This window comes from Carettochelys insculpta, chromosome 3 (assembly GCF_033958435.1).
Source record: "Carettochelys insculpta isolate YL-2023 chromosome 3, ASM3395843v1, whole genome shotgun sequence".
NCBI classification, from domain to species: domain Eukaryota; kingdom Metazoa; phylum Chordata; order Testudines; family Carettochelyidae; genus Carettochelys; species Carettochelys insculpta.
The window spans coordinates 154,268,721-154,280,924 of record NC_134139.1 but is presented as its reverse complement, the minus strand read 5'-3'; the positions used below and the strand labels follow the sequence as shown (position 1 = coordinate 154,280,924).

The 12,204-nt window shown below is 42.1% G+C and overlaps 1 protein-coding gene across 4 annotated transcripts in view; it reads right to left on the bottom strand.

Moving 5' to 3' along the window:
- Positions 1-12,204, bottom strand: part of LMBRD1 (LMBR1 domain containing 1) — a 164,074-nt gene that overhangs the window by 101,449 nt on the left and 50,421 nt on the right. For all 4 annotated transcript variants that reach the window (XM_074991088.1, XM_074991091.1, XM_074991089.1 and 1 more), the window contains one exon: positions 8,784-8,857. In XM_074991088.1, coding sequence (XP_074847189.1) covers positions 8,784-8,857 — 74 coding nt within the window. The remainder of the gene's footprint in view (positions 1-8,783; positions 8,858-12,204) is intronic.

Below are 12,204 nucleotides of genomic sequence, written 5' to 3'. Positions count from 1 at the left end.
CACATTCTCACCACTGCCTCCACATCGTCACTGATATCCTTCAGCCATTATATTTGTCTGCTATCCACTCCATACTACTCCAATGGCGCCCAGCTCACTTTCTGACCTATACTGTCAAATGCCTTTGGAGGAAAAAAAAAACCACACTCAGTTGCATATGTTCTTCTTTCATCAACCTCTCTATCAATCTGAGTGTCAATATCTGCTGTATGGTACTTCTATCTTTCCTGAACCCTGCTGGCTCATCTGCTAGATGTTCTTCTATCAGAAATCTCAGTCTGTCAGTATCATCAGCACCTTGCCTAGATGGCATAGTTACAGAACAATTTGCCCTAACAAGTCATGAAGCCACTAGAGGTTCCATGACAGTCCCAAGACTGGATAAAGGAGGAGGGTTTGTCAGATGAGTGACGATGCATTGATCATAAAACAATATGAATGAAATCTGATGCCAGTACGACTAGTGCAAAAAAGATGCCAGCTCAGACATCACACAAACAAAGTCTGCAACACCAATTGAGTGCAAAAGACCTATAGGAGCATTGTAGGATACAAAGCAGTGAGTGCGAGAATGATGGTAGCGAGATTAGAGGTGAAATAGTTCAACATCTCAGTCACCCACGTGTATGCGCCCACATCTGACAGCACAGAGGAAGAGATTGAGCTATTCTGTAAACACTTGACAAAGACGTTGGAGGAGATAAGAATACGAAGGTCGAAACAGATAAATAAGGTTGGGAGTCATGGGAAAGTTTGGATACTGAGAAAGAAACGAACAAGGTGAGAAACTACTTGAGTTTGCTATGGAGCAAGTGATGGTGATCTAGGACGAAGTGAACACAGCAGTCAGAAGACAAAGTCCAAGAACATGATAGCTATGAACTTAATAGGAACAATGTTTTTTCTTTATTCATTATGTTTATAAGTAGGAATCCATACTAGCATGCGTTTGTTAGGTGCTTCAAACTATAGCCAGTGTACACTTATTTATAAGTGCTCTAACCACAGCAGCAGACAAGCACTTCAGGAAGGAAAAATGCCTAATTTTACAGTAAGGAATTACTGGAATTCAGTAACAACTGTTAAGCTGATAATGTAGGTAGAACAAAGTTTGCCTTGAACCAGCTTAAGGGGCAAATTTCCTCAATTGGCACCTACTTAGCACTGTAGTGGGCTCCATATAAACATGAAGTACCAGTAAACAGACAATAAAATATCTATTCTACAACTGCCCTTGTAGAATTACACCTGTGTACATATGCTTCAGCCAAATCTAGAAAACACAGCCTAGTAAAAGGTTTTAAGTCCAAACTGTATGATGCCAGATGTTCTCATCTCTATACTGTCAACAGGAATTTAAAGTGATCAGCATCTCACTGGAAGCACTCAAGATTAGCAATATTTTTCCTTCAGCTAAAGAGTCTCACCTAGCTTCATAAAGGTATGTTCCCAATAACTATAGTATCACATATTACAGGTGTATATAGTTGCCCTGGAAGAGTTAAAAAAAAATAATCTAACTCTCATTCAGTTCAGTATTTTAAAACCCTTTTTTTTTTTTTTTTTTTTTATGATGTTCCTTTTTTAATGCTAACTACTTTCCTGAGTCAATACTCAATATCTCAGGTGGTGTGATAAATGGTGAGATGGAAGGAAAGTGTCTAAGCTTAATTTGTTCAACTAGTCTTCAAATATCAACTGTAAAATCCTTCAGGAAACAGAATTTCACAAACTGAAACCATCACCTATAGACCTCAATCATGGTGCAGACAACAGTTTTCATATCTGACCAAGCGGAATACAGACAGCAGGGAAATCGTTGACAGAACATGCCAGGCAGAATACAATACCAACACAATGATAGCGTCATGTTCAGTAGGCCCTCTCTTTATAGCCCTAATACTGTCCTCCAAAGTGGTTGCAACATCCCCAAGCTTATGTCACCCACAGGTTAGATAAAGCATATTTTCCAAATAATCAATTTAAATAATGAATAGTACCACAGCTAGGACTGATCTCTGTGGGACCTTACTAGACATGGGTCTTTCAGTTTGACAAACCATCTAAAACTACTTAGTGATGGCAGTCTTTCAATCTGCTAGGCACACATCTAATGGTACCATGTACACCAGCAGTCAGCAGCTCTTCCTCCTGTAAAGAGAGGTGTACATAACCAGCATTCTGAGCGTAGTTCGAGTCCTTGCTGGAGTGGAGGACAGTCTGGATTCAGCAAACAGGTTTGCACTACCAAAGGGAAGGTCTTGGACTTTCGTTTGCAGATCTTTAGGGATGCTGGATGTCTGGAGCCATGACACTCGTCGCATCACCAGTGTGGTGACCGTACAGCGTGCTGCTGTGTCCGCCACGTCTAATACAATTTGGGCACCTGTATGTGAAGCTGCATACCCTTCCTGAACTACTGCCTTCAGAACAGGCTTCTTGTCATCTGGAAGAAAGTTCATGAGTGAACTAAGTCTTGTATAGCTGTCGAAATTATGGTTGGATAGATGTGCAGCATAGTTGGCCATGTATAACAGTAGGGTAGAGGATGAATACACCTTCCTCCCAGGCAAGTCCAGTTTCTTTGTCCTTGTCAGACCCCGTGGATTTGTATTGAGGGGTCTTCGATCTCTGAGAGGACTCCACCACAAGGGAGCTCGGTTGGGGGTGGCTAAATAAAAACTCCATTCCCCTCGATGGGACAAAGTACTTTTTGTCCGCCCATTTACTAGTAGGCGGGATACAAGCTGGGGTCTGCCAGATGTTTGTGGCAGCCTCCATGATGGCCTCATCGATGATATGGGTGGTCTCAGATTGAGGAGCTTATGCTGTTTCTTCTGTGCCTCTGCCACCTGTATGTCGTGGGACTGTGCCACCCTTTTGAAGAGTTCCTGAAATTGTTTAAGATCATCTGGAAGAGATGCATCTCCTGGGACAACCGCCTCGTCTGGGGAGGATGAAGAGGCATCAGTCTGATACGCCTCTATCTGTTCCTCGGACACTTCCTGTGCCCGTTCCCCTAAATATTCCAGGTGAAGGTCGATAGCTAACTCTGGACACACCCTTGGTGGGGAGACACGTCCCCCCTTTGTAAGAGGGGTGAAAACTGCGTGACTAACATTGGTGCGGGGAGCTATCCCTTGACCTTGAGTAGCTGTGGTGCTGAAAGTCTTTGTGGTGATATGGATGACTAATAGCAAGGACATGGACCTGCTGATGAGAATCTAGAATGTGAGTGTTGTCTGTATCTGTAATGACGAGAGGAGTGTGATCTCCTGGATGATGTGGACATAGGTGGAGAGGCTCTGTAGGGATATCTATGTAGCTCATGTAAGGCAACAGCTGAAGGATGCCTAAGCCAGGGAGAAGGTGGCCGTAGAAGTGGAGATGGTGGTCTCGTAATGAAACTGCTTAGTCGGTGCGGATGCAGGTGTTATGTCTGGTGCCTGAGATCTCGGTGTGGGTATCGGTACTGGCTACACTGCACTTCATGCCTCTGCCTGCGGCTCCACATGCATGGCGGTCTCTGGCACTTTCAGGCCCCGTGCCGGTGTGCCCAGTTCCAATGCTCTCGGTTCTGAGAATCTCAGTGCCTGTTTTAGCACCTGCGGGATCTTCGGTGTTGCCTCTTTATCCGTTTGAGCCCCAGGCACTATCTTGCATTCTCTGGTTTTTGCACTGCCCTTAGCAAGCACTTCCCAGTTGTGCCTCACTCATCCTGCTCATAGGTAGTACTGACAAGGATTGCGTGGGGGATATTTTATTCCTCTTCTGAGCTGAGGAGGTCAAAGAGGCTACCTTCCGCTTGTGTGGCCCCGAGGACCCTTCCACCTGGGGCATCTCAGACGGCTCAGGCTAAAGAGCCTTGTCAAAATCCTTTTCAATCTCATTTCCCTGTCCTTCCTTGCTCTAGCCGTCAGTGTAGAGCAGTGAGGACATTTCTGTGGGACATGGGTCTCGCCCAGACAACAAATGCATTTGCTGTTGTCATCGGAGGCAGGCATAGCTTCATGGCACAGCTCACATTTTTTTTGAAACCCTTCGGAGACATCATCTTGTTAAAAGTACTTAACATGTAGCTTTAATGAGGGCACTTAACAGCTACTAAACAGACAAGGTTCAACAGTCTATTGTAAACATGAGCAGACTACAAAGGCAGCTGCTCTCCCTCTCTACTCCTCTTCTTCCCCCCCTCCTTTTTTGTAAAACTACATACAGGAACAATTTTTAAGAAGTTTTTAAGAGAACAGTTTTAAACAAAAGGGAACTAGCAATCGTAACAAATAACGTTTTATCTATCTTAGATGTTGGAGCTGAAGTGAAGTCAGTCTGTGGCTGCTGGTGGTTGAGAGGAACTGGCGTGGACCAGATTGTGCATGTGACTGAATGCGCGCAAAGGACCGGCATGCTTCGGCGCATGCGTGATCTGACGAGATATGGCTTGGAAAATCTCCCCTCTGTGGCAAGCCTGACACCTACTGTGGAGCACCCATGGGGACCACTCAAAGAAGAATGGATGCTTTTCTATTTGTTTTTGTGTGATCAAAAGCCCTTAAAAGACCCTCGGGCTGCTATTGTTCATATGCTGTTGCTACAAAGGAAAAATTAATCTACATAAAGAGAAACCAACTAAAGGACATAGTCTCAGAGAGATAGCTATGTTAGTCTGCAGCTTCACAAACAAGAAGCAGTTCTGTAGCACCTTAAAGACTAACAAATTTATTAGGTAATGAACTTTTATGAGAAAGACCCACTTCCTCAGATTTTGGAGAAGACAATTTGAATCCAGGATTTATATAATGGCAGGGGGAGGGAGGAAGAAGGGGGGAAAGGGGGTTACCTGTTACTAATAGGATCAGTACATGAAGCAAGTTAAGAGCCTTTCCTGCCAGCATCAAAAGTCGGAAAATAAAGCACAAGAACTGAGATCTAAGCCCTAATTTTAAAAGTGTCAAAATTGCAAATGAATTCCAATTCATATGTCTCCCTCTGTAATCTTGTGGTAAAAGCCTTTTGTAGAATAGCTACTTTCAAATCTTTCACTGAATGTCCAGAGAGGTTAAAGTGTTCCCCTTCTGAGGTTTACGTGTATTCCAATTCCTGAAATAGGATTTATGTCCATTTATCCCAGGGAGTCAGGATAGTAACTATCACTGACTTATTTAAAAAATGGCCCACTGAGTTGACCCAATACAGCTGTCATGTTCCTAAAACACAGAATTCAAGTACCACTGCTCTCCTCAACTGAGGAGCACATTGGCTATGTCTACACTAGCGCAAATCTTCAAAATTGTCATGCAAATGGCCATTTTGAAGATTACTAATGAGGTACTGAAATACATATTCAACACCTCATTAGCATGCCAGCAGCCAAGGCACTTCAAAATTGCTGTGGCTCACTGCTGCGTGGCTCATCCAGACAGGGCTCCCTTTTGAAAGGACCCGGCCAGCTTCGAAATGCCCTTATTCCTATCTGCTGAATATATTACGTGGCAGGTACTCTTCCCTTCCAAACTTATGAACAAATTGTATAGCAGAAAACAAAGATGCTACTATACACAGGAAGAGAGAGCAAATGGCTGGTCAGCCTGCTCACCAATACGCAGGGAGAAGCAGAAACTGCAATAGGACAGTCTGCTTCACCAAGCTCAGTGATGGAATGGAGAGGAACTCAAACTTACAAGAACATATTAAGATGAACAGACTGACATCTGTAGGTACAGTGATCAGTCTGTACTGAAAATGTTACTGATCTAAGGAAGTGGGTCTCTCCCATGAAAGCTCATCACTGAATAAATCATTTTGTTAGTCTTTGAAGTGCTACATTTCTGCCGTTTTGTTAGAATACAGACTAACATGGCTACCTCTCTGTTACCATTAAGGTAGGTAACTTGCAACAGTCTTGCCTTTTTTGCCTTTTGCTCTGTGTGGTATTTGCCTTTGGGTGAAGGACTAAATAATGCTTTGTTTTGAATAAGCTCCTCAGACACTGTCTCAGGTTGTAAAGACTCATGGGCATCTAAACCAACTGCACCTATTAAACATACCAGGGGTCTGCAGCCTAGAAATCTAATCCATGATCAAATGAAGTGCTCAGCTGTACTCAATGTGGAGAAGGTAGAAAACCTGTCCTCACCTAAGGGGTAAGCTCAGAGGGACAAAAAGGGAGTCAAAGCACAGCTCACCTTGTAGCAGCAACACAAGAAATAATCAAAGAAAAACGTTGGGGAGGAAGGAGGTCGTTGGGGGGACAAAAACTGATCTAATAGAAAGCCAGACTGTTACCACAGTATGTACAAACATTGGAGGTTTCTTTGTAAGCAATTGATAAGCTTTGTAGTTTGGTTGTATAAATGTATCTAGTTTGAGGTTCTGATGCAGTTTCAGGTTTAGAAAAAGACTTTCATGAACACACCATCAGTAAAAATAGACTGACACCTCGGATTAATGTAACAGAAAAAGGAATGAGAACTGTAAAGACATCTCTCAAATTGTCTTGGTGACACTACATAAACAATTACCAACTTAATTCCAAAGATTAAGAGCTTAATTATAATTAATTTAAACCTAGGTTTGCGATGCAGCAATACATGAGGACTTCTTTTGAGACAAGTTTATTATAGCAATTTTATTTTCATAAACGGATGAGTTTCCCTGTCTGCACTAATCGCTGATGATCTAGAGGAATTAACACTATTTCAATAGATAAAAAGGCTGTATTTAACAAATTAGTTACAGAATGCACTCAACATTGTTGTGTCCTCTCAAGAAAGGACTGCAATCAAAGTTTAAGAGTGCAATACTTAAAAACGGACCTGCTACAATAACCCTGGGTATGTACCTTTAATACATGTACTGCAATATCATCAGCAACTTCTCCATAAACACACTGCAGATTGAAGGAAAGGAAGCAAAAAAGTCTTCTCAAATGTTTGAACTCACAGTTGGAAGTCAAGTATCAGAGGGGTAGCCATGTTAGTCTGGATCTGTAGCAGCAACGAAGGGTCCTGTGGCACCTTATAGACTAACAGAAAAGTTTATGCTCATGCTCTAAACTTTTCTGTTAGTCTATAAGGTGCCACAGGACCCTTTGTTGCTGCTATAGTTGGAAGTGTAAACCAAAGAATTTATCTACCATATATTTTAGAAATTGTGTGTCTGTCCAGCCATCTGAGAGTCTCTTCAAGAGCTGCTAAACAATCATAACTCAAAGCAAAAGCAAGGGTTTGGTTGTTCCAGGACAATGGGACGTATACAAAATTCTTGCTCAACCAGTATTTGATCAACCAGAACTCTCAGATAACTGGTATAATGTCAGCAAACACTTAGCCATGATCATCTTCCCATCTTTTTCCCCCCTCCAGACAGTCCTGGGGAGCTGCATGAGCTCCCACAGGCTGAGTGGGTCTATTAATAGGTTTCCGCTCAGAGCTGCCAGGCAAATCCCACTGTGCTGTGGATGCTCCTCTCATAGCGTGCTGAGGCACTTACAGGTCCCTGGTGTCCAGGCAGGGGAGTTGGCTATAGGGCAGCAGTCAGGAACTCCCCATGCTGCATGTGACAGGTGACAGCCCCACCCACAGCTCCCTCTGTCCCCACCAAAGTGTGAATGGGGGCAGCAGTTGGGTGAAGCTGAACTCTTAGGCAGGGTCAGTGGCCCCCCTACCAGTGCCTCCCTGCAGCTACTCTCAATTAACCAGAATATTTGAATATCTGGTAGCCTCCTGGTCCTGGGTTTGCCAGATACAAAAGTTTACTGTACCCGGAATTCAAGTTTCCTAAAAAGGAAAGGTATTCTCGTAGGAGGAACAGTTCTATTGTAGAATGACCACAGGGGGGCAGCAATGGGACTAGGACAGGCATAACCCCATTGGGCCAGCAGGAGTTAAGGATGGAGAAAGGGATACCTAGCTACAATATATTTCAGAGTTTTGTCCGTTTGTGTGCCTGTAGCCTCAAGCAAGAGACATGCACCTCTTCCCCACAACTGTATCTGCTGCAGCAACCTTTGACAGGCACTTCTCACCTGGCCCCAAGCTGCAAGCTTTCAGCAGTAGTCTTCTGTGGCACTTTTGCATGTTTTTGTAGGTCAGTAGTTTAAGTGGTGTAACTTGGTAGTATGCAAAACAAATCTGACTCCTAAAAAGGTTACAGTAATCTGGAAAGGTTGAATAGCACTTGTTTCAAGACCTCAGATTACCTTAGGACCATGTTTCTCAACCGGTGATATGCATAACCTTAAGGATAGACGAGAGAAGTCTCGAAATACTTTTTTTTCCCCAAAAGGTTGAGAAACTATTTTCTAATATTCTGTTCTTCTCCTTTGCATCCTTTCACATGTAGTGGAAAAGAAAGGAGGAGAAAAAAGGCCCAGAAATGAGTCTACTGAGAAGAGACCAGTTAGTGGCCTGCACATATAAAATTGAGAAGGTTATTTTGATTTTCCGTAACCTATCTTTGGGTCTCCCTCTAACAGGAACTCTTTCCACACAACTTAGTATGAATGTTACAAAGAAAGACTTAAGATATATTACAAGCACTTAGACAGATAAGCTGAATGTCAGACAAAGATAAGTATGTCATCTGATAATTGTACTTCTGTGAATTAGAACATTGAAAAACTAGATGATAAAATAGACCTTATTCCCCTTAGCATCTTCTAGCTTTGCCTTTAACATGAAAATGTTTTCGACTAACTATTCATTGTGAGAACTGCAAGTCAGTAAAAAAATAACAATACGAAGTAAAATTTAAAAAGGTGTGTGTAGGAAATGGAGACTTACAGTATACATGACAGCTGCCAACATTCCAATCAAGGTCAAGGAACTAATGGAAAACGACAGGGCAGCCAAACCATCTGTAACAGAAAAGTAGGGAAAAGCCTGATGAAAATACACACACACACTCAAGACATGCCTCTTAATGGAGAGTAGTTTGCTTTCCTAATATTAAAAAAATAAGTGCTAACCCTTAGTTAAATTAGATTTGGCTAATACTGTAAATCAACCACAACAATTAGTTAAAACATACTTAAGTTGGTAATTTAAAAAAACCCTAACACACAGGCATGGCAATCCAAGTAAACCATATAAAAAAAATACATAAAATGTGTGAAAGTGTGTCCAATTTGAAAGTTTAAACAAATGAGTGATAAAGTCAAGCATTAGTGGAAAAGTGGATATGGGGGGTAAAAGTGTCACACTGTAAAAGTAGCAGGGCTATTAAATCACAAAGTCCTGTAAAGAGTAGCAAATCGTCCTTGATGCTCTAGACCAGTGTTTCTTAAACGATGTTTTGCAGAACACTGGTGTTCTGTGAATAATTTGTAGGTGTGCTGCATGTGTATGAAAAAAATAATTCAAAGTATACATTTTGTTATTAAGCCAAATACAATGTTGCTTCTTCAGTGCTATGATACCTGATTGATTACTTCATTTTATTTTCCCTGCATGTGTTGCCTCCCCCCCATACCTTCTTTGGTCTGTCTCCCCCCACACCCGCCGCCGCCCCCCCCCGGCCCCAGAAGAAAATTTCATAGGTGTTCCATATTAAATATTGTTTGGTGTCCTGTGGTCTCAAAAAGTTTAAGAAACACTGATCTAGACAGGGGAAGACAGTGGAGGGACAAAGTGGTGATATGGTCAAAATTATGTAGTGTTTGGTTTTTTTTTTTTAAGTGGCTAAGTGAGACAAGATTGTATTCATGAAGGCTAGAGAAAGCCTCATTAAGCATATTTAATTTGAGATATATGTTAGAAAAATCTGTGTTTGAATTAGTCTTTTCCATAGGACCATAGTTTACTTGTTTCTTTCTTTTACAATGCATACCAGTTAGGACCCCTATACTCCTGAACACCAGGAAAGAGCAATTCAATAAATCCATGCCCATAGTACTGATCATTACATTCTTGTTTTCAAAATACAATCACCATTTTGAACCAGATCAAGAACAGAAGTCTACATTTCTTTTTCTTCAGTGACAAATGGCAGTCATTTTACTGCGAAAACGTCCCTTCAAAAACTAACCATGCTACTAAAGGCAAAAGAAAATGCACAACTGAAAAAAGTGTGTATGACTCCATAGTCTCTAGACGTTGTTAGTCTTTCTTCAGCTACCCTAAATATACTCTTCTGAATGGCACTCAAGTAAGCATATTGCTTTTGCTTTATTAGCACTATCACATACAAGAATTTAGACAGCCATCACCATCTGTCCTAGGTGTAGAATGACTGTTTACACAGACAGCAAAAAAAAAAACCCTGTAATTCAGTATTCCTGCCACTTGAAAAAAGTTTGTTTCACAATTATCAAAGTTATCTTCAGCTGCATAAAACAATAAGTCATGTAGCACTTTAAAGACTAACAAAATAATTTATTAGTTGATGAGCTTTCATGGGGCAGACCCATTTTATCAGATCTGGTATAGCTCATCACCCAAAATTTGGTAGCCTTTAAAGTGCAACAGGACCACTATTTTGTTTTGTGAAGATACAGATTAACATTGATACCTCTCTGCATAACAGTTCTGGGATTTTGCTCTTTTTGCAGGTTTGTTTTTACATAAGCCCCTTACATTAATTCCACAAAAAAAAAACAAAAAAGAAGAATACATTTCATCTGCAAGATACGCTAAACCAGAAGATTAAGGAAACTGATGTGCCCACAAAATATTTGCTGAAACAAAAAAGTATAAGTGTGCTGATTTAAATAGCCAACAAGAACAGTTATTGTTTAGTATTCCACTCCTTATATAGTTCAATTTACATGAAAGTTATTCTTCTGAGTGTAGGATCATAAGCGTCCAGTCAACCAGCTAAACTATAACCACTGTCAATCTTATCTCTCTGGTATAGCAAAATTATATGTAATCTGAAGTTCTCTAGATAAACCAGTTTTTATACTAGTAACAGCTACACACTTAAACATTGAAGTCTTGTTTAAATGTATTTGTTGTCAGCAACAGATAATTTTCTTACTATTAAAAAGTTACACCAAGTATTATGGCTCCCTTTCTGTCTAACACACAATGTTTATTTGCTATTCTCCATCACTCAGATCTGAACACTAGCATTAGAATGGTGATTGATGCATTTTATTTCAGTGTAATATAAACCCTAAAAAAATACTTGACAACTGCTAGTAGCACTTTTAGAACTCCATGCTCCTTAGTTTGCAAGCTATCATTCTAGGTATTGTAACACTTGTGTTTGGCAGAAAGCAATCATCTAACAGAAAAATTCTGTTGCCAAGAGTTGAAATTCCATTGAAGGTTTGGAGACTTCTGTGACATAATACAACAGCACAGGAACACTCTGAAGAGATTGTAAAAGTAACACCTTCTTACTGACAATACACACCTTCCTTCATGGAGTACATACTCAGAACCAACCGTCCTTTATGGGCAAAGACCAAGTTTTCCTTAATTTAGTTTCTAACAAAAACACCTTTACCAATACAAAGTCTCAGCCCTATTAGCACCACTAACCAAATACAGCTACAGGAGAAGGAGCTAGATTCTGTTTTGGCTTATGGGGCAAATAGGTTTTTAAGAAAGGATGGTGCTTGGTCCTGCCAAGAGGGCAGGGGGACTGTACTCTGACCTCCTGAGGTCCCTTCCTGTTCTATGAGATGTGTATCTCCATATAGTCTTTATTATCCTCCAGAAGGTCACATTGTGGTCCCTCTGGAGGTCCTCATGCATCCAGCGACGGCCCTTCCTGCTGCAGGCCCACCCTGGGGGTCGAGCAGTGCTGGCTCGCCCTGGCAGGAAGGTGGGGCTGGCCTGGCCTGGCCCACAGGCGGCGCAGGTCCAGCTGTAAGGAAGAGACATGGTGAGTCGTCCATGCAATGCAGCCCCTGAGGCCCTGCCCCCAACTGTGTGCAGCCACCAACCACCTCTGTGCTAAGGGATGGGAATGTCCCAGGAGAAAAGCCATGTGTGGCCTATATAAGGGGCCCTGAGACACAGCGCCTCAACCCCCGCAACAGGCTAGTGACGAGGGGAGGTGTATGCCCACAGAGGAGTCCCCGCATGGGCAGTGGTGAGCCTGGAGCAGCCCCTCCCTCCAAGGGGTCCCAAGACACACTTGCAGCTCACAGGAAGGGGAGCTGCCTTGCCAGCAGGCATATCCACATGCCAGGAGCCACACTCCTTGGTGTCTGGAATCTGGCTGTTGCCCTTCTGGCTATCCCACTTCTAGCCA